Source organism: Hippoglossus hippoglossus, chromosome 22 (genome assembly GCF_009819705.1).
Source record: "Hippoglossus hippoglossus isolate fHipHip1 chromosome 22, fHipHip1.pri, whole genome shotgun sequence".
Classification (NCBI taxonomy): domain Eukaryota; kingdom Metazoa; phylum Chordata; class Actinopteri; order Pleuronectiformes; family Pleuronectidae; genus Hippoglossus; species Hippoglossus hippoglossus.
In genome coordinates, this window is record NC_047172.1 from 17,698,662 (window position 1) to 17,724,534 (window position 25,873).

At 40.7% G+C, this 25,873-nt stretch overlaps 1 protein-coding gene and 3 long non-coding RNA genes across 5 annotated transcripts in view; 2 read left to right on the forward strand and 2 right to left on the reverse strand.

Annotated features, from left to right (window-relative positions):
- Positions 1–25,873, reverse strand: part of LOC117756008 (gastrula zinc finger protein XlCGF57.1-like) — a 145,509-nt gene that overhangs the window by 4,354 nt on the left and 115,282 nt on the right. The window contains exon 7 of the mRNA XM_034576281.1: positions 18,141–18,491. Within this exon, the coding sequence (XP_034432172.1) occupies positions 18,141–18,491 (351 nt within the window). The remainder of the gene's footprint in view (positions 1–18,140; positions 18,492–25,873) is intronic.
- The window catches only part of LOC117756014, a 29,593-nt gene that overhangs the window by 3,094 nt on the left and 626 nt on the right, over positions 1–25,873 (forward strand). Inside the window, exons 2-3 of the long non-coding RNA XR_004612712.1 lie at positions 4,195–4,198; positions 14,809–14,817. This is a non-coding gene — a long non-coding RNA (uncharacterized LOC117756014). The remainder of the gene's footprint in view (positions 1–4,194; positions 4,199–14,808; positions 14,818–25,873) is intronic.
- LOC117756013 lies at positions 3,740–11,480 on the reverse strand. 2 transcript variants are annotated; one of them, XR_004612711.1, is made up of 3 exons: positions 10,671–11,480; positions 5,247–5,368; positions 3,740–3,824 (listed from the first exon to the last, which is right to left on the reverse strand). It is a non-coding gene; the product is annotated as an uncharacterized LOC117756013 (long non-coding RNA). The 2 variants fall into 2 exon arrangements; XR_004612710.1 differs by having other exon boundaries at positions 3,750–3,835.
- LOC117756015 lies at positions 11,558–12,342 on the forward strand. The gene is made up of 3 exons (XR_004612713.1): positions 11,558–11,588; positions 12,125–12,236; positions 12,307–12,342. It is a non-coding gene; the product is annotated as an uncharacterized LOC117756015 (long non-coding RNA).

Consider the following 25,873-nt stretch of genomic DNA (forward strand, 5'->3'; position numbering starts at 1 on the left):
AATCTGCAACGCTGCATCTCTGGACAGCTTCAAGGAACTCTTCAAACACCTGTTCACTACTAACTGAGCCTCTGACAGGATAGAAATAAACATCAGTAAATGCAGAGGGGAGTACTAACTGAGGCCAGAGTCTCTTGTCCCCACAGACACATGTAAAGCAACCTTGGGTCTCTTGAAAGGCGCTTTATAGAATCAAGCTGTTATTATCAAATAACGAATTAAAATCAAATTGATCAGAAACACTTGAACAAACATCAGTGTGATCTGAACTATACCTAAAATGGCAGAAACCATCTTTGATAAACATTTATTTAACATGTACTTTGATATTTTAGTTTGGTCCACGTCCCATCTGCTAACATGGAGGAGGCAGAGTTTATGGCCTATACCGCAGCCAGACACCAGTGGGCGATCAAGATGATTTGTCATTTCGTCCATCTTTATTTACATTCTCAGATTTTTACTGTGTCAGTGTTTAGTCATCGCCTTACGACAGATGATAACGTTTTTTACTCTGACAGGTAAAAAAACGCTGTTTCTGAAGAATGTTATATTCATCAGTTCATCAGTCGAACCTTTAACATCACCTAAAACGGTTAAATAAATAAAACCCTTTTATTTCCATCCACATTGATTGTGAAAATACAGTAACAGTGAAACTCTGTATATTCACCATTAACTAAAGCTTTACATCTGTCAGTGCTGCAGCCTGAAAGGAAAGTTCACGATTGAACCAAGGGACCAACAAACATCAGTTCCACAGATAAACACAGATTCATGAAGCAGACTCCAGGAACTCACCAGAAAGAAGACCTGATGTCACGTTCTGTTTACTTGGACCTGCTCTTAGTTCTGCTGCTATAGGTCTAAAATGTCGGGGGACACATGGAGTTTCTCTTTTCTCTCTATCACATTAAAGACATTAATGTCTCATCAACACGTTACTGACTTGACTTCTTCACCAGAGTCCTTGTGCTTTATCATTTGCAGATCCAGGTCTGCAGCTGTGGTCACATCGTGGTTTGTGATAGTTGATCGCGAAGCAGAGATCATGATCGTAATGGCGGAATCTTGTATCGTGTTGGCATCTGATTGTGGATAGTGGTGGTGGACCATCGAGGTGGCAGCCGTGGACCCTGATGGCGGCAGTGGATCATGACGATGGATTGTGGATTATGGTGGCATCTGATCGTGGTGGCTGCTGATCATGGACTATGATTACAACAAGACTGCTTGAAATACAATATGTTTACGCAGATACCATAACTGACAATAACTCAATTCATTTACTTTCCATTATGTTACACACTGTTTATTCTAATCAATGCTGTAAATACTGTAATTTTTTTCAGTCACTGATGGTCTTCATATACAGTCACTGATCATCTTTATATACTGTCACTGATCATCTTTATATACTGTCACAGATCATCTTTTTTGAAGACGACAACTTGTTTTTCAGCACAGACCTGAACATTTCTCAGGATACAAAAAGTCTAAACAGTATTTAAACAAAGGAAACAAAGGTGTGAAGAGTAAACGCTACCCGTCGGCTATCAGACATTACCATAGCAACATGAACAAACAATCTGTCGCTCTAATCCCGAGGGTGTGAGATCACAACACTGTTGGTTTTATTTCTTTTATCTCCCTCATCCTCATGTCTTCTATTAATCTTTTCTCGTAAAACGTTTCCTTGTTTGATTTACAGAAATTCTCTTGTTCAAACAAAATTCAAAACCTCATTAGGATCTCTGTAGGCACAAAGGAGAGGGAGTGCAATGCACAAAACAACCTCAGCGATCAATCAGTCAACGTCTGTCCATCAATTTGTTGACAGTTGCATCTAAAAACATTGATGGTCTTGGCAGATGGTGGCTCCTGACTTCCCTCTACCTCCTTCTCCTCCTCCAGATACTTCTGGTAGTTGTCCACAGCATTGTTCTGTCTGATGCAGTGCTCCATTACCTGGACTAAACCATGACATCAAATGGTTAAATCATTCAGTGACATCACGGCCGTAGACACGTTCCTCTCTTCTGCTGAGAGCCACTTTACTCACAGTGAAAGTAAATTAGAGCAAACCAAAAGTGACTCAATGTCAACTGAGGTCACCTGGGTGGATGTGGACTGATGTGGACTGAGGACAGACAGGTAAACAAACAGACAGACCCACGGGTAAAAAGACACACAGGTAAACAGACACACAGGTAAACAGGCAGACAGACAGACAGACAGGTGAATAGACAGACAGACAGACAGACAGACAGGTAAACAAACAGACAGACCCACAGGTAAACAGACACACAGGTAAACAGACAGACAGACACACAGGTGAATAGACAGACAGACAGACAGGTAAACAGACAGACAGACAGACAGGTGAATAGACTGACAGACAGACAGGTAAACAAACAGACAGACACACAGGTGAAAAGACATTCAGACAGGTAACTGACTCAGACACTAAAGGTACGTGTCCTCCTCTTTGTGTGACGTCACACAGTGTGGAGATGAGATGACGTTAAACTCCACACGGTTGATGACGTGTGAGTCTCACCTGGGATTCGCGGCCCACCCGCTGGCCCTGTTCTCTGGGGGTTTTCAGGATGAACTCTATCTGATTTGCGTATCTGCAGAAAAAGACCAGATATCGAATCAGATAAAGATATGCACAATAGGCTACATGGTAATGGTAATGCAGTGAAGTGTCCACTTGTCACTTGTTGCACATTGTTACTGTACAAAGTGATAATTCTATTAATCAAACACAAAGTCATACAGTTGTCTTTCGGTAAGTTTAATTCTACATCTGCAGATGGACTCAAAGTACAATCATCAGAAGGACATTATACAAAGAGCAAAGAACACTCCAGAGCGCTGTGTTCTTATAACGCATAGCCCCCTCCCACTAGCTAAAGAGAAGTTATTCATCAGCTTCTTTGATGTTTCATTACAATGGGGGACATCCTGGCTTCATCTCTGGTCTAGACCCCTGGGGTGAAATCCCAACACCAGATGTCCGAGACACCATAAAGTTTCAGGCTTTCCGAGGCCATAAAAGTAAAGTCCCTGAGTGATAATCGTAAACCTAACATTAACTCACAGCTGACTTTTAAGATAAACACATCTGTTTATCCCATTCTTCTACATACATGTCTGTTCTTCCATTAATCATTACCCAAGATCAGAATTTCCATCACATCCTCCAAAGTGTTTTGACAGCAGAACAAGTAATATAGCCTACACGTATCCAACAGTAATATCACTTAATTTTTTTTAAATGCAGTTAAAAAAAACCCACTACTAAGCAATATGAGGATACAATACTGAAGAATAAATCTTTATGTTGTTGGCTGGTCAACATGAGGACGACCTGCACCAGCTTCATCTGCACAACACTTCATGTTTACCTCCCTCAACTAAAGATGGCCTGCAACTGTTTAGAGTTGGCAGTCATTGCTAAGTGTCATGGATAATAGAGTTAATTTCTATATTCATTATGGTTGGTTAAAAAAATTAACACTTATCACAACAATGATTATGTTTTACTTTCTGATTTGATACACTTTAGATAAAAACCCAGTGTTTTATTTTTCTTATTTCCCATAAGAGACAGAACACGGTCAGCACAGCTGTGTCCTTCAGGCACGTCCGTCCCTAATAAAATGACAGGAAACATAAAAGTATGGCATTATTGTAGAGGAAGTGTTACTTATGAACAAAGTTTGTGTCCTAAAAATTCTGTATAGTGTTCAGTCTTGTTGGAGTCCTGTTCTGTCTCCTCATGTTGGACATCCACTGGTGCAGGCTGTCTGAGTCACCTGGAGGAAAACTACACAAACACACAGATATGTGATACATGTGCCAGGTTAACTCCTTAACAGAGTTTTACATGATAAAAATAAAAGTGTATTACTTCAAAGTTCATCAGATCATAATCACTTCACCTCAGTTTAGAAAGTAGGTGGTGGACATCAGCCTCAGGTTCTCTCTGTGACTGTATGCTTACATTGTGACCTATTTTTAAACGTTCATAGGTGTTGTTCTATTTCATGCTACATATGTGACATAGTAATATTGGCAAGAGAAAAACCTGAATTACAATTTATAGTCACCTTAATATTTAGTGAAGCATTTATCACACTTTATTTTTTCCACCCAAAATCACAGTGTGGATCGTTGTCATAACAGTCCAGTGCGTGAGGTCTGTTACAGTTGGTTAGGCTGGGATGGACCCCCATGGAATTGCCTCTTTCTCCTCTTTTACTACTCCCTTCGAGGAATAGCAAAGCAGTCCTTATCTCTCATATTGGCATCAACGACATGAGGAAGGTCAGCAACTTCAGGCTGGTCAACATGATGGAGGACAACCTGCACCAGATTCACCTACAGCACAGGTTTTCTTCTTCACTCAAAGATGACATGTAACTCTTCACAGTTGGCAGTGTTACTGCTTTTACATTTGGCCTTTGAACCCACTTTGTTACGCCTAAACATATTTCAGTGGCATAGCCAAGTTAATTTTTATTTTCCTTTACTGTAATTATTAATAGTATTACATCTGTTGCCACAACGCTGTTATCACCATTGTTCTCCCTCATCCATAGTGGATGGTGGGATTGAAGAGCTGAAATTAAAGATTACTTGCACACTAAATATTTTTGAAGCCCCCAGGAGGTACATACATCTTAGTACTTCCATTTATAATAACTGTTAAACTTTAAAAAAACTTTTAACCTTGATTTTTGATACCTATTTGGCACCCCCCAGTGTCTTAAATTTGCTTAAATCTCAATGTCTGGTGAAACAATTGATGCCCTCAACCTCTTTTCCTAAGGTAAACATCATGTTGGTCTTAATATTGTTCACTTTGGCCTGTCTTGGTTGAAAGCCCACTCACCACGACAAGGTGCAGGCCACGAGAGGCAACCTCTGGGTTGTCCTCTTTGCCCTTGGAGTGTGAGGAAATGGTAGGCACAGCGGTGTTCTTCAGGCATGCCCTTCCCTCAAAAAAATGTGAGTGTTATTGATACAAAAGGCTTGTGTGTTCAAGTTCTGTAGATTAAAAAATCTGTATGCCAATGTGGTTTCAAATTCAGTGCAAATAGAGTAGAAATGTACAGTACACAGTTCATGCTAAAATTGTAGTTGCTATGTAAATACTTTCAAAGATCAAACAATTAAACAATTTAAACCATCAAGTTGCTTGTTTTCTCAGAAGTTATTAAAACATTTCTGTGTACCCTTGTGTCAATGCTCAAGTGTTGTCTCTCAAAATGTTGACTGCAGAGACGAGAATTATTATGCGGAGTCCAGTTCTGTCTCTTCATGTTGAGCATCCACAGGTCTAGCCTCTCAGGATCACCTAGAGCAGTGGTTCTCAAATGTGGGTACGCGTACCCCTGGGGGTACGTGAAGGCACTCCTGGGGGTACGTGAGATTTTAAAAAAATATATTTAAAATTAGCATCCATTCAAAAATCTTTTAAAAATTGTTATTTAATAAATATTCAATAAAATATAAGTGTAAGTTCATGAACTGAATTTTATGTTCAGTAGGCCAGTGGTTCTCAACCTTTTTTCAGTGATGTACCCCCTAACCAGCGCAAAGCATTTTTGGTTGAAAGAAAGATGTAATACACAGTGCTGTGCCATTAGTGTCTGATTTATTAAACTTTGTAACTAGACACTTTCAAATTTAAAACTCCATCAATGTCCATAACATTGCTCATTTGTAGTGGTCTCTCTTGAACTATTTGGAAATAAAAAGATATAAAAATAACTAAAGACTTATTAAAAAAGAAATAATTATCTCAATTATAAATAAAGATTTGTGCACATAAAAATAATTATCAACTTAAAGTGACCTCTTTTGGGATCATAATAAAGATATGTTCTCAAACTGAACTCATGAACTTAATTATAGATAAACACTTCTTCACAAAAAATAAATCATTAACTTAATTTTAAAGGGGACATAGCATGCCCATTTTACCACAAGTTGATATGGTTCCTTGGGGTCTTAATGAAATGTCTGTAACATACTTTGGTCAAAATACCACAAGGATCATTTAAAACAGCACCCTTTTTACCCTGTCTAACACAGCCCTCCACAGAGTGACCTGTTTTGAGTGCCTGTTCCTTTAAATGCTAATGAGCCAGCTCCCCCCTCTCCCCTCTCCCCCCATGATTTTAAACGATATAAATTACATATTTTATATGATATAAATTATCAAATATGCATCCCATACTTTGTATTCCCCTTGTGTTGTCCTGGAGTTTTAATTTTCCCAATCACATAATTAAATGTCCCCCTCTGCCCATCCACTACAAGCACACAAGCAGACAGACAGAGAGAGAAAGAGAGGGGTGGGGGGGGCTATGAAGACCATCATTTACCCCCGAACCCCGACATTCAACGGGTACAACAACAAGCGGAGAAAGCAGAATCGCGGGCTGACCTTATATATACTAGGGCTGTGCTCAAAAAATCGATATGGCAATATATCGTGACGTCCTCCTTGCTGATGCACGCATCGATGCAGATGCTACTGTATCGATACGGCATCAAATGCTGTGACGGCTGTTTTGAAAACGAAACATCACCTATGGTGCAGTGCACAATGAAGCCAATAGGTGGCAGCTTAGGCAAAAAGAGCACACGTCTCAACCCAGAACAAACATGGAAGGAAACAGTGAAAAACTGTTTCCACCGCCGGTAAAACTCAAGGCCAAGATATGGGAGCATTTCGGATTTTTGCAGACACCAGGAAGTCGGGAATTGGACATGAGTCATGCAATATGCAAGCTATGCAGAAACAAAGTAAAATACTGCAGCAACACGACCAACCTCCGTCTTCACATGACAAGACACCACGCTGATCAGCCGCTAGCAACAGGTACTACACAGCGTGTGTCGTCTCAACCAACCCTGAATGAGGCTTTCAACTCAAAATTTCCCTCAACATCCCAACGGGCTAAGAAGATCACAAATGCACTTTTATGCTTTATATGTAAAGACTTGCGCCCGTACAGTGTTGTTGATAACGAAGGCTTCAGGCAACTGCTTAATGAGTGTGAGCCACGCTACACAATCCCCACTCGTCAGTTCGTTACAGAGACTGCAGTTCCCCAGTTGTACGCAGATGTGAAGCAACAAGTCACTGAAGCGATCTTTTCTGTAAACAGAGTTGCCATTACATGTGATGCCTGGACGTCGAGAGCAACCCAGTCATATGTAACTCTCACATGCCACCATATTTCTCCAGACTGGGAAATGGTCTCACACGTCCTGCAGACCAGAGCTATGTTTGAAAGCCACACCGGGTCAAATATTGCAGATTTGCTACGGGACGTGGTTAATGAATGGGGGCTTGTTGACTAGGATCCTGTGTTGGTGACAGATAATGCCTCTAATATGACAATCGCGGCACAATTGGCGAAGTTAGTGCACGTGAAATGCTTTGCGCACAGTCTGAATTTGGCCGCTCAACGGGCACTCAAGACGCCCACTGTTTCCCGTCTACTGGGAAGAATTCGCAGCATCGTGGCTTTTTTTAGGAAAAGCACAATTGCAAGCCATGTCCTGAATGAAAAGCAGAAGCTACTTAAACTCCCCGAACACAAGCTCATGACAGATGTAGCTACGAGATGGAACAGCGCCTGTGATATGTTGGAGCGCTTCTTAGAGCAGCAGCCCGCAATTTGCGCAGCATTACTCTCCACTGAGGTGCGGAAGAATGCCAAGGAGTTGTGGACCTTAACTGAAGCCGACCTGGCCTGTGCTGAAGATGTGGCTAAAGCCCTGAAGCCGCTAAAAGTTGCAACACTCGTTATGTCAGAAGAAAAGACCCCTACGCTGTCTGTTATAGCACCGCTGCATGCCCAGCTGTGCAACGGCGCTCATGTCCAAGCAACAGACTCGGCCGTTACGAGGGACATTAAAAACACCGTATCCGGGGATCTTGGGAAGAGATACGTGAGCGACAGATCCTTTCTGTGCATCGCCTCAGCACTAGATCCACGCTTTAAAGCGTTGCCCTTCTTGGAAGAAGACCAAAGACAGGACACGTATACCACCGTGGCAGCAGAGGCAGCGCGGATTTCTCAGGTGGGGGTTAATTAACCTTAGTTTACTAAGTGATTTTTTGCCCGAAAAACAAAACGACCTTTTCACTTGACTTTGGTACAGCAGGTTGTGCAGTATAATGTAATGATATAACTATACAACTGTGACTCATCTTTTGTATTTATGAATGCTATGTGGTCTTGGTTATAAGCTTTATATACAGTCTATGTTCTAAGTACATTTTTATGTTCTGATTTCAGAAGAACCAGAACTATGTACCAGAACAAGAAAAGGCAAAAACTTGTTCTTCCCCACCCTGCAAGAGAAGAAAGGACTCTACCTGTGCTCTAGCAGATTTATTTGGAGAGACATTTTCTCTTCCCAAAAGACAAGACTCACCTATGTCACTACATGATCAGGCACTTGATGAAATCAAGAAATACAAAGAGGCAGAGCCATTGGCTCTTACTGGGGATCCACTCAGTTGGTGGAGGGAGCACCAGGTTGCTTTCCCCTTACTATCTAACTTAGCTAGGAATACCCTCTGCATCCCAGGTACAAGTGTTGCCGCAGAGAGGGTGTTCTCCACCGCTGGAGACATAGTTACAGCTCAGAGGAGTGCTCTGAAACCTGAGTATGTGGATCAACTGGTGTCTCTGCACAAAAATCTGAAAACATGTTAAGCCTTAGCTGCCAGTACAAGGCCAATTTTAAGTTTGTTAAAAAAGATTTTATTTATTTTTTTATTATAATTTTGTCTTTATAAAAGAACTGATTTGCTGTGAACATTCTTATAGCAAATGGAAGTGCACTTAAAGTCAAGTGAAACCAGAGTATTATGGCTATTTTAAGTTTAAAAGTTAAGGAATATTTTATTTGCATTTATTAATAACTCTGAGTTGAAGGAGAATTATTTTATTTAACATTGAAGATCTTTGTTGGCCAGAATTTTAAGTGTTTTAAGTTGTGCAATCCTTAAGGCTTTGCCTTTGTTGTTATATGGAATAATAAAAAACAGCTGTTGTAGTAAATTCTGTGCAGGACATGGTCATTATTCAAAAGCAATGTGTATCGTGATACGTATCGTATCGTGGCCTCCGTATCGTGATACGTATCGTATCGTGAGGTTGTAGGCGATACCCAGCCCTAATATATACAGTCTATGGGGCTGACCAGCGCGGAGAAATGCACGTCCCGTGTGAACAGCCAGGCGGCTGCGCGCTTGAGAACGGCGCTGCGCTGCCTTGCGCGGCGTAACGAGTGGGGGGGGGGGGGGGGCTCCTAGTGTTTGTGCCGGTGTTACAGTAGTGCTGAACACTGCGGAAGTCTTCCACACTGCTGGCTGTGTGGCGCTGACACAAATTCCAGCTCACGCATGGGAGAGCGAGCGGTCGCGCCCGAGCAACTGCTGCAGCCTCCCAGTCCCAACGATCCAGACAAATGCCACATGTGAGTGAATCGCGGGCTGACCAGCGGAGAAATGCTCTTCTCCAGGCACAGTCTGTTTCTTTGCTTTGTTTTGATCACAGTCATTGCAGAGAAGGAGGCCTCACATAAATATGTGGAGGCAAAGGGTGCTCCTGTGTCACACACACCCAAAACTGTGTGAGTGTGGATGTGGCAAACTTCATCTGGAGGACACGGTCAGATGACACTTCCAGGAGTTTTTCCTGATAAGTGACAGGTAGCTTGTTTCCGTTTGCTTCGGGGAGGCTTTTCGCATCGTGTCTTGAGATGACCTGAATTCAGAAAGTTCCCTCTTAAAAGATGTGCTGGCTTCATGCCACTGTTGGCTAATCTCTCCCCACAGAAAAAACACAAAGTGTAAATAACCCAATCTATGTTATTGTTAATATTGTTGAAGTGTCTTTCTGTTATTTTATTGTGAAATATTTGCTCGCTTTAAGGTCAGACGATTTCATTTCCGTTTTTGTATTACATGCTTTTATTTTGAAGGTGTTCCGGTAGAAACGCGGACTTCCTGTTATGAATCTGTACCTTCACAATGGAAAAGTTTTATGTTTTAGTGACCCTCCGAAGAGGCACAAGCTCTTACGGTGTTGTTGAGGGAAGGCTCAAATAAACCTGAAAACATCAGTTAAAGTCTCGACCATCTTTCGGGGGATATGCTACACAAAGCCTTGGGTGGGTGGCAACTCGTGGACGTAAATCCCATTAAAACATATTCTTGTGAATACTGACGGAATTTTGCCGGCTCTGGTTTCGCCTTCTCTGGCACTTGTCCCTCCGAGTTTTCAGCGGCATTGCTGCTACGCTTCAACCACGACTCCATTGTTTGAGTTTTCAAGGCGGCAGTGATGACAGGTGATGACAGGTGGCGTGTGCCAGGTTGGGTCAAACCATCCTGGTATGGGGGAGACTCTGGGTTTTTAGGATAATGAAATTGAACAGCCTACTGAATATAAAATTCAGTTCATGAACTTACACTTATATTTTATTGAATATTTATTAAATAACAATTTTTAAAGGATTTTTGAATGGATGCTAATTTTAAATATATTTAAAAAAAATCTCACGTACCCCCTGGAGTGCCTTCACGTACCCCCAGGGGTACGCACCCCCATTTGAGAACCACTGACCTAGAGGAAAACTACACAAACAAAAAATATGTAAAATATATATCTGTCAGGTTACCATCTTCATACTTATTTATATGCAAACAATAAAATGTCAATAACTTCAGTCTTTTTAGATATCCCAGTTCACATAATCCATCTGTTGCATTGCCTCTTTTTGTGTTATTATGGGCCTATTTGTTACACTTATATTTTAAGTTATTTCATATTCATATAGTTACTATCTCATGCCATATTCACGTTTCTAACACACAAGTGAGATAAGTTTAATAGTTTTTACTGAGTGTGAAAGTGGACAATTATGGAAAACAAACTTAGTATTCACTGAAACCACACATAATGACACATCATCAAGTGAAACAAATGTATACAGTATATATAATTATTATTATTATCATCTACCCTTGCCAGATGTATATAGCATTAACATTAACAAATAGGGTTAGCCTCGATAAAAAACTCATGCTAAAGAGATAATATAGCAACATTTAAGCTTTTATTCCTGTGACCACGCGTACATATGTGCGTAGTAGTTTTATATGACGCACCAACATTGACCGCTGTAACTAATAATCCCCAATTCTACATTGAAACACTTCTCGACTATGTCTAGAATGTGCACCGGTTTACAGTGACTAGCATTCACGCTCCATAATTCAGCATCAGGACCGCATCGGGCTGTGCTTCTCAACGGCGAACACAAGCTAATTAGCTTAATCTCGACATAAGCTAACAAGCCATGCATTGTGAGCAACCATACCTTCTAATTATTGCTACGGTTCTAATATATAAATTAAATAAAAATACATTTTCACTCACCGGAAGAACTTGAGAACGTGTATTTCCATTTATCCAACGTTCTGATGTAAGAATGTTTTCTTTTTACAGTTGTCTGCCGTAAAAAGGTCGTGCCTCCGGAAGGTGAGGATGTATTAAAAGCAATAAATTAAAGTTACAGTGTTTGTGCTGTTGAGTTGTGTCAGTCTAAAGCTGCTTTCAGACATGCACAGAACTCTGGAGAACCTCAGGACATTCTCCAGAGGGGCTGTATATGTGAACGCAAATGTCCTTCTGCTGAACCCCCAGTAAAAAGTGGAGTATGTTTGGTGTCGACACGAGAAAGAAGTTAATTGTTTCTTGTCTGGGTGATGTGCTCTCCAGATGTCCATCATAGAAATTTATTGGGTTCTTCCCTGATACATATCACATCTGTTCACCAAGTTTCGTGGTAATCCGGCCCGTAGTTTTTGGGTAATCTTGTTTATAGCCAACAAATTTACAGACAGGGGTGAAAACATAACCTGCTTGGTGGAGGAAACTATGTGACTGTTGTGGGGATGAGACGTGGTAGTAGACACCCTGCCTGACCAGTTCATATCATAATTGTGACTTAAATCTGTGGATTTATTATTTAAAATTGAGCTAAACCCATTTTCCTCCCATGTATTTCTTGTTAGATTATGTTGCTGAAATTAAGAAGACCACATCCCGCTCCAGGATCATTCCTGTCATCATCATCATTTCCTTCATTATTGTGCTTGTTGGTTTGATCTACTTCAGACCAAGCAGGTATGTAAAGTGTTCTTAATAACACACATTGTCCTCCTGTGGCATGTATTCAATGATGTTTTCTTGGCAGGACCTGCTTTTACTCTACTGTGAACATGAAGGACGTAGAAGCACAAGCACCAGTGGGTCAGTCGAGGGACCTTCATCTGTTAACCAACCAGCCTTTTTATCCAATTAATCTGTCCATTTAATCTCTAAATCTGTTTCTAATGCTGAGAACTACATTTATGGTTATAATGCTTCCTGTACAATCTTTTAGTACAAGTGTTTTTTATTATTACATTATCGCGTTGTTACTGCTGCAATACTCTTTACATCTGGCCAAAATCAGTGCTAAGTGCCTTTTTGTTGGAAACCATCTTTATTTTGTATGAAATGATGCAGCTTATTCTCTCTCACATCCATATTTTAGCTATTTACATAGTCATGGTAAGCTGAAGCTTTAACATAGGATCCAATGCTTTTTAAAGACAAACTGTCCATGAATGTAATCAGTTCAGGACGTGCTGGTTTTAGGGATGTTGGTATCACTAGGACTCGAGCAAAGACTGTTTGTGATGTACCTTTGTACACTTCACATCCACCACTGTTGTGTTCAACTGGACACGACAGACTCTCTCCTTTACCAGCTGGAACCACACATGGCCTCGTATTAAGTCAGGTTTTAACCTTTTTCATCTGCCCATTTGCATTGGCAAAAAACGCAAACAGTATTTTGATAGTCCCAACATTGACTATGTTTACATGGACAGCAATAGTAGGACTATTAACCTTATTATGAATAAGACATCATTCCAGTTGTGATGTTTACCTGAGTTACAAATAGAACATTCCATTCATACTCCTGTTTACATGTTACAGATCGTAGTCTGATCAGTGAGACGTACTACTTAGTGTTTACACTTGAACCCAGGGCATGTGCCACCAAGCAGCTGGTAACTGCCATATGTCCATGTAGCGATTGATACGTCGACATGTCTACATAGTGTGACTTAAGTCAGAATACTCCACATGCCTTGATTTGATTATGACTCATGCCGGGCATACACTGTGTGCGATATGAGCCAGATTTTGACCAGATTTCGGAGTCGCGTGACACATTTTAGAATCGGAGCGATTTTCAGCTTTGTCTTGCGTATTTTGTTGTGTTGTTTACAAGGGGGCGGGGTTTGAGGAGCGATCAGATGCTCCTGACCACTCTTCGGACAGTCGGATGAATTTCTGATCTGAAAGAAATTTTGTTTGGCTGTCGTCAGGCTCTTGCACTCAGGTTGATTTCCCCATAATCAGCACATTTTCTCTCACTTAGTCGTGTGAAATGGTAAAACACAATAGTAGGAAATTGTCTAAAGCAATTGCACAGCAAAAAAGAAAAAGGAGATAAAGGGGTTCTTACGGTACAGTCATCAGTGTAGATCATGATCAATTTACAATATAGTTGCCTCAAATGCAGTTTGTTTCCTTTCTGCAAAGATGGCCAAATCAAAATGCCCATGTCTTCCAAGCTACTTGTGTATCTGAATGCTGATGCCTCTGGCACACAGAGTGACACATATGATCAAGGCAGCATGTTTCTCCCTTGTTCGCATATCAGCAAACAGACCTTGAATTCTTCCTCAAAAAGCAGATGCAACGTAGAGTCTGAGCAGTCAGGTAGTGTCATGAGCTGTGACTTTCAGGATGTTTCTAATGTTCATAATATTGTGCAAGTGGAAGATAGCTGTCCCAGAGATTTGTTTTATTTGATGGTAAAATGATCTTGTCATAACTCAAGGTTCCTCACAGTGGAACTAGGGGCCAAACTAATAGCAAGGTGACTATCTGGTCAACAGTGTTTCTGAGATGTTTAGGGTAAATTACAATGACCTCAGTCTGAATCTGGAAGTAAGATGTTCTGGGTCATCCAGGCCTTGATGTTCTTGAGACATTCCTGAAGTTGAACTAAGTGATTACATTCATCAGGCTTCAGAGATAAGTAGAGCTGGGTGTCTTCTGCATAACAATGGAAGTGTACGTGATGCTTTCTGGTGATGTTGCCTAAAGGGAGCATATATAAGATGAAGAGTATCGGTCCAACGACAGAACCTTGTGGACCTCCATGACTAACTTGTCTGTGCATTGAGGGGTCATTGTTAACATTAACAACTTGAAATCTATCTGATAAATATGATTTAAACCAGCCTAATGTCGTTACTTTAATCCCTACATGTTGTTCCAGTCTCTGTAACAGAATCTTATGATCTACGATGTCCAACAGGACGAGCATAGAGAGAAGTCCATTATCTGATGCCATTAAAGGTCAATGGTAACCTTTAACAGTGCTTTTTCTGTGCTGTGGTGATCTAAATCCTGACTAAAAGTCTTTCAACAAACCATTACTGTTTAGATAATCACACATCTGGTTAGCAACAGCTTTTTTTTTTACAGGATTTTGGAAATGAAGACTTGATATAGGTCTGTAATTAGCTAAAACATCTGGATCAAGAGTGGCCCTTTTAAGCAGAGGTTTTATTACCGATGCCTTAAAAGCTTTTGGTACGTAGACAGTTATCAAAGACATAATCAGATTTAGTATGGAACTGTCAATTAGGGGGAAAACTTCCTCAAATTGTCTAGTTGGGACAGAGTCTAATAGACAGGTTGTTGGTTTAGAGGATGAAAGTAGGAAGAGTTCAGGAAGACCAATTGGAGAAAAGTGGTCCAAATATAAATCTGGTGCTGCAGTGGTTCTATGGTTTCTGTACTAGACAATGTATCTATGCTGTTCAGGGGGAGGAGGTGGTGGCTTGTTTACCTGATGGTTATAATCTCATTTGTAAGGAAGTTCATAAAATCATTGCTTCTCAGAGTTAGAGGACTAGATGGATCAGTGGAGCTGTGGCTCTCTGTCAGCTTAGGTGAAAAATCATCTTGGCTGGTGAAACGCCACTTCCTCACCAGCTTCCGTGATGTTTTATAACACATGTTTGAGTATTACACCATGGAACTAATCACCTCTGATTTACTTTCTTCTTTTTCAGGGGGTGACAGCGTCAAGGTTTGTTTTTAATGAGGCTGCTGTAATAATTAAGAAAGTTATCAACTAGTGTGGGAGTGAAGATTTGATAACTTTCCTGTATTGTATTGACACATGTAATAGTGTGTGTAATGTGTGTGTAAAATGTAATGAAAAAATGGTCGGACAGAAGAAGGTTTTGGGGAAATATTATTACATTTTCAATGTCTATGTCAGAACAAGATAAAAAGTGTGATTGAAAAAGTGAATGGGTTTATTTACATGTTGAGTAAAACCAATTGAGTTCATGAATGAATTAAATGCTGAACTAAGTCATTGACAACATCTACATGAATGTTGGAATCACCGACTATAATGACTATCTGTCGTAAGAACAAGCTCAGATAGAAATTCAGAGAATTCAGTTAAACTTCAGAGTAAGGGGCAGGCGGACGATATATAACTAGATGAATTGGTTTATGTGATTTCAGACTTGGATGTATGAGGCTGATTATAAGATTTTCAAACGAGTTATAACTACCTTTAGGTCGAGGGTTGATCGATAGGTCGGATTTAAAGATCACTGCAACCCCTCCACCTCTGCCTGTGCCTCGTGGAATATGATTGTTAAAATTGGTGGGGGGCGTCATTTAAAACTACATTTTCACCATTTTGAAGCCAGTTTTCAGTTAGACATAGTAAATCGATCTGATGTCAGTAATCAGATCATTTAATAAGTGTTGTGCATGAATGTGTTCAATGAAAACTGAACTGTACAAATCAGTTTACTAATGATTAACGTGAAAACATTTTAAAATCATCATCGCATTGGCCATCACGTGAGATACCAGGAGCAAGGGGTTAGTGTGTGTGTGGGTGTCTCATAAACTCTGGAGAGAATCAAACAAACACAAATTAAAGTTAATTTCTGTTTGTCATAACTTGTAATGAGTGTTGGTGTTTATAGTGAAAGTGTAAAGTGAGCTCAGGTCAGTGAGTGTGGAGGACAACACTGAGACTCTGACATGATACAAACCAACCGCTGCTTCTGTTCTGATCCTGAAACAGCGGTGCTAATAATTTATCATTAGTCCGGAACCCTGTATTCACACTTGTGTTGCTCCCATTCAACATTTATCGCCTCGTTCACATCAACGAGTTCTCTTCTCTCACCGCTGCTTCACTGTCCGTGTGTGAGTGAGTGGGGGCTTTGACTTTGATACTTGGAAACACATTCAATACATAAGAGAGAACACACACTGTCACTGAATGCAACAGACGGGCCTCAGCTACAGGATCTACGTCCCCATGAGCGCAGCCATTGTTGTGTGACGTCAGAGAACTGGTGCTCGGTGAAGTCGGGGTAGATGACTCTTCCCCGAGAACACATGTCCGAACTCCGACTTTGAATGGCGTCCATTACACTTTTTTCAAGTAGGAGTTTGGAAAATTACGATGTCCGAATTGTCTGGAACGCAGCATCAACTCCGCTTTGCTCCCAGACTCAGAGGAGATGAGAGAATGACGTGCTAACGTGGGTGTTTCCAGCTGCAGCTACGAGGTTGCATCGCTTTAAATGAATTGTGGGACTACATTTTCTTCTTACCTTTCATCAAGGATGGTCTGGTGTTTCCTATGCTAAAGGTGATAAGTTAGGAAGCATTGAAGCTCCTTTCCTTATCATTCAGATTTCAAACAGCTCTTATAATGGCGGCCACTGAAATACTTCAGGTCACTTCAGTCTGAACCTTCCTGAGAAAAATATATTATTCTAACACAGCCATGGTCACATTGTAACTGTCTCTTCAGTTACTGATCAGTAAGCGCAATGATTTAAAACAAACATATTTAATCATATGAACTGGTTAAGAACATACATATACATACTGTGCAAGGAAAACATTTTAACCATAAAGACATGGAGGACATAATATACAATTAGTATATATATATATTTATATATTATATGATGCATAAATCAAATCAGTAGAAACAGGGAATATCAACACAAATCTTTCATGTTAGTCAATGAGTTATATTTTCTAGGGACATAAAAATTGTTTAACTCTGATAAAAACAGGTGAAAGGGGGATTCTAAATTCTCTATTTACAACAGTGAACTATTTATATGTATAATATGAATAGTTGCTGACAAATCCTAATAAATCTTTTGTTGCAAACGATGCAACTTAAATCTTTAACCACACAGAGCAAGTCAATTCTTTCTCCCCTGTATGACAACTCATATGCAGTTAGATTACCCATTAGTCTAAATATTTTACCACACTAGGAGCAACTAAATGGTTTCTCTCCTGTATGAATCCTCATATGTACAGTTAGACTGCCCTTTTGGCTAAATCTTTTACCACACTCGGAGCAACTAAACGGTTTCTCTCCTGTATGAATCCTCATATGTTCAGTTAGATGGCCCTTGAGGCGAAATCTTTTACCACACTCGGAGCAACTAAATGCTTTCTCTCCAGTATGAATCCTCATATGTTCAGTTAGACTGCACTTTCGGCTAAATCTTTTACCACACTCAGAGCAACTAAACGGTTTCTCTCCTGTATGAATACTCATATGTTCAGTTAGACCGCCCTTTTGGCGAAATCTTTTACCACACTCAGAGCAACTAAATGCTTTCTCTCCTGTATGAATACTCATATGTAAAGTTAGACTGCCCTTTTGTCTAAATGTTTTACCACACTCGGAGCAACTAAATGGTTTCTCTCCTGTATGAATCCTCATATGTTTAGTTAGACTGCCCTTTTGGCTAAATGTTTTACCACACTCAGAGCAACTAAATGCTTTCTTACCAGTTTTATATTTCATATCACTTAGAGACTGTTTGTTATTTTTTGTATTTAAACCAGACTGATGTTCCCTGGTCTGCATCCAATCATCTTCACTGTCTACAGTCTTGTCCTCAGTACCTTGTTGTAAATGTCCATCAGGACCTGAGTTCCTGGCTGGTTCTTGTTCTCCACAGTCCGGTCTGTTCTCCTCAGTCTGATTCCGATGAAGCTGTGACAACTGAGGATTCTCTTCATCTTCTTCACTCTTCACAGAGACAGCAGCCAATGTGAACTTGATATCAGCCTGCTCAAGTTGTTGAAGCTGCTCTCCCTCCTGATTGGTCCACGGTTCCTCCTGTTCCTCTTTAATGTTGGGGGGCTCTGGGTCCTCCTGGTCCACAATGGGGCTCCACTGCTGCTGCTCAGGGGGAACCTCTTCTTTATTCACCATGAGCTGCTGTATGTCTGCAAGACACACTGAAACACAAATACACACGTTTATCATTTCAGAGTTTCCAGAAGTGTTTTTAAAAACTTGTGTTGGTCGTTTAATGTCGACTGTTATTATTTTTGAACGATCACACTCAAGAAGCAGAGACGTTGAGGTAGTTCATAGTTGGTCTTACGATGCAGCTCGTAAAGGAAGCAGCATTAAACCAAGTGTTTCCAGTAAAAAAGTTTTATATTTTGAGGCCAAATAAACAAATAAGGACACTAGCAGAGCAGAGCGAGTGGAGGTTAGTTAGTTGGTGAAGCTGTTTTCAGACATGACCTGTGGGTTAAAACCAGAGAATTGTCTACTGAGTTTCTCCAGTTTGTGTGTCATACATGAACAACACAGCAGCAGGTTTTCTGCACAGACTCGTTCACAACAGTATCAAATCCTCCTCATTATTCAGGTGAAGGTGGAGCAGCAGACAGAGACAGGAAGTGACGTGTTAACTCTGCTGCATATATCATGTGATCATGTTTACATCACCGCGACACCGTCGTCAGCTCTTATCACCACAAACTCTCTTCACATCTCTGTCTGGTCTTCTAGTGATGATGTCATAAGGAGGAAGGAGGATGGCTGCGTCGAGTCAAAGCTTGAATTCACCCAAAGAGCAAACTGAAGCAAAAAAACGAATGGCCCACGATCATCTAAAGTGTGGGAGTTTTTTTAGACAGAGACCAAACAACATGTTTCTCTGTAAACTCTGCAAATCCAAAATGATCACAGCAGCACAACCGTGATGCACGAGCACTTGAAGCTGAAGCATCCAGGGGAGATTTCTCAAGATGGCAGCTGGAGCGAGACAGAACCTTAAGTTTTACTTTTTGTCCTGAAACAAGCGTAATATATTACGATTATCAACACGTGGAATGGAATAGGAATAGACTGGAATACCTGGGATCATCTTAACTGCACAACTCCAGTGACTGAATCAATCCACGTCATAAACCAGTTTTAGTACTTAAATAAAATCCAGATTCTCCAGTTCAGAGAAAGCGTTGCTATGACATACAGGGATATTATTCATCCATGTGTCACAGCAATCCTTTTGAAATCAAGCATCTCACAAATAGGGTATATTGTTATTAATATAAAACAACACTGATGTAGAAATTATACTCATTTTAAAATATGCCAGTCTCATAATTATTCACACAATGTGTGTTTTTTCAGGAATAGACGAAGCAGTCTGGAGGACGTTTTACACAAAAGGAGCCAAAATGCATGAACACCCCAGATGTGTGCTGAGCTTTCTAACAGCATCTTGCAGATGATTATCAAGGACATGTGACCCCTGGCTGCAGTTGAGGGTCACAGCTCCTAATCCTTTGATCTACACATTCCATCAACTTAACCAACCAGACATTGTTTTAAACTTATCATTCCCTTTAAGGAGTGTTAGTTTGATCAACTCGTGTTAGCAGAGCTGATGCTAGCAAACGTTAGCCTGTGAGCGGCTCCTCGAGGGACTGACCAACTCTGTGCAGCCGGAGTTCGGGCTTCATGACGGCATCGAGCAGCCTCCTCTTGCGGTAGATCTCCCGCTCTGACCGCTCCATTCTGTCTTCGTACACCGCCACGGTTTCCTCAATCCCTGCGTCGATCTCCTCCGCCGCCGCCGTTAGCCGCTCGGTGAGCAGCGCTCTCAGCGCCGGGACTTGAGCCGTTTCTCCTCCTTTCTCCAGCTGCAGCAGAAAGTCTTCAGCGGCAGCGCTGATCCGCTCATGTACCGACACCCGCAGCAGCTGCACGTCGCACATGTTCCTCCTCTTTGCGCACTTTGAGTCTCGGAGCGAACAAAGTGAGCCACCGGCTGGCAAACAGAGACACCGAGCTCAGAGCCAACAGTGACGCCTGCTGGACTGGAGGACGAGGAGGAAATTAAAGTACGTATACTGCGCAGTAGAAAATATGGAGGACGAAACATGACTTAATTAGAAATAAATGAATAAATATAGAAATAAATCAATGTATGCCGTGCATACACTGTGTGCGATATGAGCCAGATTTTGACCAGATTTCGGAGTCACGTGACATATTTTAGAATCGGAGTGATTTTCAGCTTCGTCTTGCGTATTTTGTTGTGTTGTTTACAAGGGGGCGGGGTTTGAGGAGCGATCAGATGCTCCTGACCACTCTTCGGACAGTCGGATGAATTTCTGACATGTCAGAAATTTTGTTTGACTGTCGTCAGGCTCTTACACTCAGGTTGATGTCCCCATAATCAGCACATTTTCTCTCACTTAGTCGTGTGAAATGGTAAAACACAATAGTAGGAAATTGTCTAAAGCAATTGCACAGCAAAAAAGAAAAAGGGGATAAAGGGGTTCTTACGGTACAGTCATCAGTGTAGATCATGATCAATTTATAATATAGTTGCCTCAAATGCAGTTTGTTTCCTTTCTGCAAAGATGGCCAAATCAAAATGCCCATGTCTTCCAAGCTACTTGTGTATCTGAATGCTGATGCCTCTGGCACACAGAGTGACACGTATGATCAAGGCAGCATGTTTCTCCCTTGTTTGCATATCAGCAAACAGACCTTGAATTCTTCCTCAAAAAGCAGATGCAACGTAGAGTCTGAGCAGTCAGGTAGTGTCGTGAGCTGTGACTTTCAGGATGTTTCCAATGTTTATAATATTGTGCAAGTGGAAGATAGCTGTCCCAGAGATTTGTTTTATTTGTTGGTAAAATCATCTGGTCCAACATAACTCAAGGTTCCTCACAGTGGAACTAGGGGCCAAACTAATACCAAGGTGACTATCTGGTCAGACAGTGTTTCTCTGAGATGTTTAGGCAAATTACAATGACCTCAGTCTGAATCTGGAAGTAAGATGTTCTGGGTCATCCAGGCCTTGATGTTCTTGAGACATTCCTGAAGTTGAACTAAGTGATTACATTCATCAGGCTTCAGAGATAAGTAGAGCTGGGTGTCTTCTGCATAACAATGGAAGTGTACGTGATGCTTTCTGGTGATGTTGCCTAAAGGGAGCATATATAAGATGAAGAGTATCGGTCCAACGACAGAACCTTGTGGACCTCCATGACTAACTTGTCTGTGCATTGAGGGGTCATTGTTAACATTAACAACTTGAAATCTATCTGATAAATATGATTTAAACCAGCCTAATGTCGTTCCTTTAATCCCTACATGTTGTTCCAGTCTCTGTAACAGAATCTTATGATCTACGATGTCAAATGCTGCAGTAATATCCAACAGGACGAGTATAGAGACAAGTCCATTATCTGATGCCATTAAAGGTCAATGGTAACTTTTAACAGTGCTTTTTCTGTGCTGTGGTGATTCTAAATCCTGACTAAAGGTCCTTCAACAAACCATTACTGTTTAGATAATCACACATCTGGTTAGCAACAGCTTTTTTTTTACAGGATTTTGGAAATGAAGACTTGATATAGGTCTGTAATTAGCTAAAACATCTGGATCAAGAGTGGCCTTTTTAAGCAGAGGTTTTATTACCGATACCTTAGAAGCTTTTGGTACGTAGCCAGTTATCAAAGACATAATCTGATTTAGTATGGAACTGTCAGTTAGGGGGAAAACTTCCTCAAATAGTCTAGTTGGGACAGAGTCTAATAGACAGGTTGTTGGTTTAGAGGATGAAAGTAGGAAGAGTTCAGGAAGATCAATTGGAGAAAAGTGGTCCAAATATAAATCTGGTGCTGCAGTGGTTCTATGGTTTCTGTACTAGACAATGTATCTATGCTGTTCATGGGGAGGAGGTGGTGGATTGTTTACCTGATGGTTATAATCTCATTTGTAAGGAAGTTCATAAAATCATTGCTTCTCAGAGTTAGAGGACTAAATGGATCAGTAGAGCTGTGGCTCTCTGTCAGCTTAGGTGAAATATCATCTTGGCTGGTGAAACGCCACTTCCTCACCAGCTTCCGTGATGTTTTATAACACATGTTTGAGAATTACACCATGGAACTAATCACCTCTGATTTACTTTTTTCTTTTTCAGGGGGGCGACAGCGTCAAGGTTTGTTTTTAATGAGGCTGCTGTAATAATTAAGAAAGTTATCAACTAGTGTGGGAGTGAAGATTTGATAACTTTCCTGTATTGTACTGACACATGTAATAGTGTGTGTAATGTGTGTGTAAAATATAATTTAAAAAAATGGTCAGACAGAAGAAGGTTTTGGGGAAATATTATTACATTTTCAATGTCTATGTCAGAACAAGATAAAAAGTGTGATTGAAAAAGTGAGTGGGTTTATTTACATGTTGAGTAAAACCAATTGAGTTCATGAAGGAATTAAATGCTGAACTAAGTCATTGACAACATCTACATGAATGTTGGAATCACCGACTATAATGACTATCTGTCGTAAGAACTAGCTCAGATAGAAATTCAGAGAATTCAGTTAAACTTCAGAGTAAGGGGCAGGCAGAGGATATATAACTAGATGAATTGGTTTATGTGATTTCAGACTTGGATGTATGAGGCTGATTATAAGATTTTCAAACGAGTTATAACTACCTTTAGGTCGAGGGTTGATCGATAGGTCGGATTTAAAGATCACTGCAACCCCTCCACCTCTGCCTGTGCCTCGTGGAATATGATTGTTAAAATTGGTGGGGGGCGTCATTTAAAACTACATATACACCATTTTGAAGCCAGTTTTCAGTTAGACATAGTAAATCGATCTGATGTCAGTAATCAGATCATTTAATAAGTGTTGTGCATGAATGTGTTCAATGAAAACTGAACTGTACAAATCAGTTTACTAATGATTAACGTGAAAACATTTTTAAATCATCATCGCATTGGCCATCACGTGAGATACCAGGAGCAAGGGGTTAGTGTGTGTCTCATAAACTCTGGAGAGAATCAAACAAACACAAATTAAAGTTAATTTCTGTTTGTCATAACTTGTAATGAGTGTTGGTGTTTATAGTGAAAGTGTAAAGTGAGCTCAGGTCAGTGAGTGTGGAGGACGACACTGAGACTCTGACATGATACAAACCAACCGCTGCTTCTGATCCTTAAACAACGGTGCTAATAATTTATCATTAGTCCGGAACCCTGTATTCACACTTGTGTTGCTCCCATTCGACATTTACCGCCTCGTTCACATCAACGAGTTCTCTTCTCTCACCGCTGCTTCACTGTCCGTGTGTGAGTGAGTGGGGGCCTGTGTGTGTGTGTGTGTGTGAGTGTAATGCTGCATTCCAGACGACTCGGATGTCAGATATTCCAACTTGAAATTTCACAGTTCCAACTTCACATCAAACATAAACATACATGTCTGACCATGAGACACTGATTTATTGGATTCGTGATGAGACAATTCAACTGTGACTAGTGCAGCCTCAGTTCATACAGAAACAAAGAGGAGGGAGACGACGCCATTATACTTTTTGTTTGACTTTGATACTTGGAAACACATTCAATACATAAGAGAGAACACACACTGTCACTGAATCCAACAGACGGGCCTCAGCTACAGGATCTAAGTCTCCATGAACACCGCCATTGTTGTGTGACGTCAGAGAACTGGTGCTCGGTGAAGTCGGGGTAGATGCCTCTTCCCCCGAGAACACATGTCCGAACTCCGACTTTGAATGGCGTCCATTACACTTTTTTCAAGTAGGAGTTTGGAAAATTACGATGTCCGAGTTGTCTGGAACGCAGCATCAACTCCGCTTTGCTCCCAGACTCAGAGGAGATGAGAGAATGACGTGCTAACGTGGGTGTTTCCAGCTGCAGCTACGAGGTGGCATCGCTTTAAATGAATTGTGGGACTACATTTTCTTCTTACCTTTCATCAAGGATGGTCTGGTGTTTCCTATGCTAAAGGTGATAAGTTAGGAAGCATTGAAGCTCCTTTCCTTATCATTCAGATTTCGAACAGCTCTTATAATGGCGGCCACTGAAATACTTCAGGTCATTTCACTCTGAACCTTCCTGAGAAAAATGTATTATTCTAACACAGCCATAGTCACATTGTAACTGTCTCTTCAGTAACTGATCAGTAAGCGCAGTGATTTAAAACAAACATATTTAATCATATGAACTGGTTAAGAACATACATGTACATACTGTGCAAGGAAAACATTTTAACCATAAAGACATGGAGGACATTATATACAATTCATATATATATATATATATATATATATATTAGTGGTGCACCGATGTATCGGCCGTATATCGGTAGCAGCCGATATTCGCCTCGTTTACTGCCATCGGCGTATCGGTAATAAACTTGACTTTCACCGATAACATTGGCCGATGTTCATTGGTATGTTTTCTGTAGCCTGCCAATCTGGCATCCAGATTATGGTACACTGACGCCGGGTTTACACCGGGCGCTGAAGCGCCGCGCAGCGCCAAGGAAAGCCAGGCGCCTCCCATCCACCCCCCTGTTAAACCTTTGTGCGGTTCACATGCCCTTCACCGATGGTTTCGGCGTGCGAGCGAGCGTATCGCGCCAGGAAACAGACTGAAAAATGATTTTAAACGATATAAATGACATATTTTATATGATATAAATGATCAAATATGCATCCAATACTTTGTATTCCCTTCTGTTGTCCTGGAGTTTTAATTTTCCCAATTTTCCCAATCACATAATTAAATGTCCCCCTCTGCCCATCCACTACAGCCACACAAGCAGTCATATAGATAAAAAAGAGAGAGGGGGGGGAAAGGCTTGCTTGGGGGGGGGCTAAATGCCTGCTTGGAGAGTACTCATTTACCCCCCACACCTCCTATTGTGTTGTGTTGCACAGCAAGCTAGTAGTAGCACTGCATCTTGACTTGAATTTATATGGCATTCCCTAAGGGTTTATGCTAGTGTTTTGTAAGGCTGCATTGCAAGCAACTGTTTACAGTTGAGATGATGTCTTGAGTAGACTTGGTGATACTGTTAAATGTTTGGCTGAATAGGTGTCTATGTCCATCCATGGCATCTAAAGTTACACTTGTCACTTTTTCTGTTTTTCATATTATTCAAGTAATAAACAAATATCGGTATCGGTATTGGCTATCGGCTAGATTGTTGTTTTAAATATCGGTATCGGTATCGGCCAAGAATTTCCATATCGGTGCATCCCTAATATATATATATATATATATATATATGAATATTTTATGCTGCATAAATCAAATCAGTAGAAACTGGGAATATCAACACAAATCTTTCATGTTAGTCAATGAGTTATATTTTCTAGGGACATAAAAATTGTTTAACTGATAAAAACAGGAGAAAGGGGGGATTCTAAATTCTCTATTTACAACAGTAAACTATTAATATGTATAATATGAATAGTTGCTGACAAATCCTAATAAATATTTTGTTGCAAACGATGCAACTTAAATCTTTAA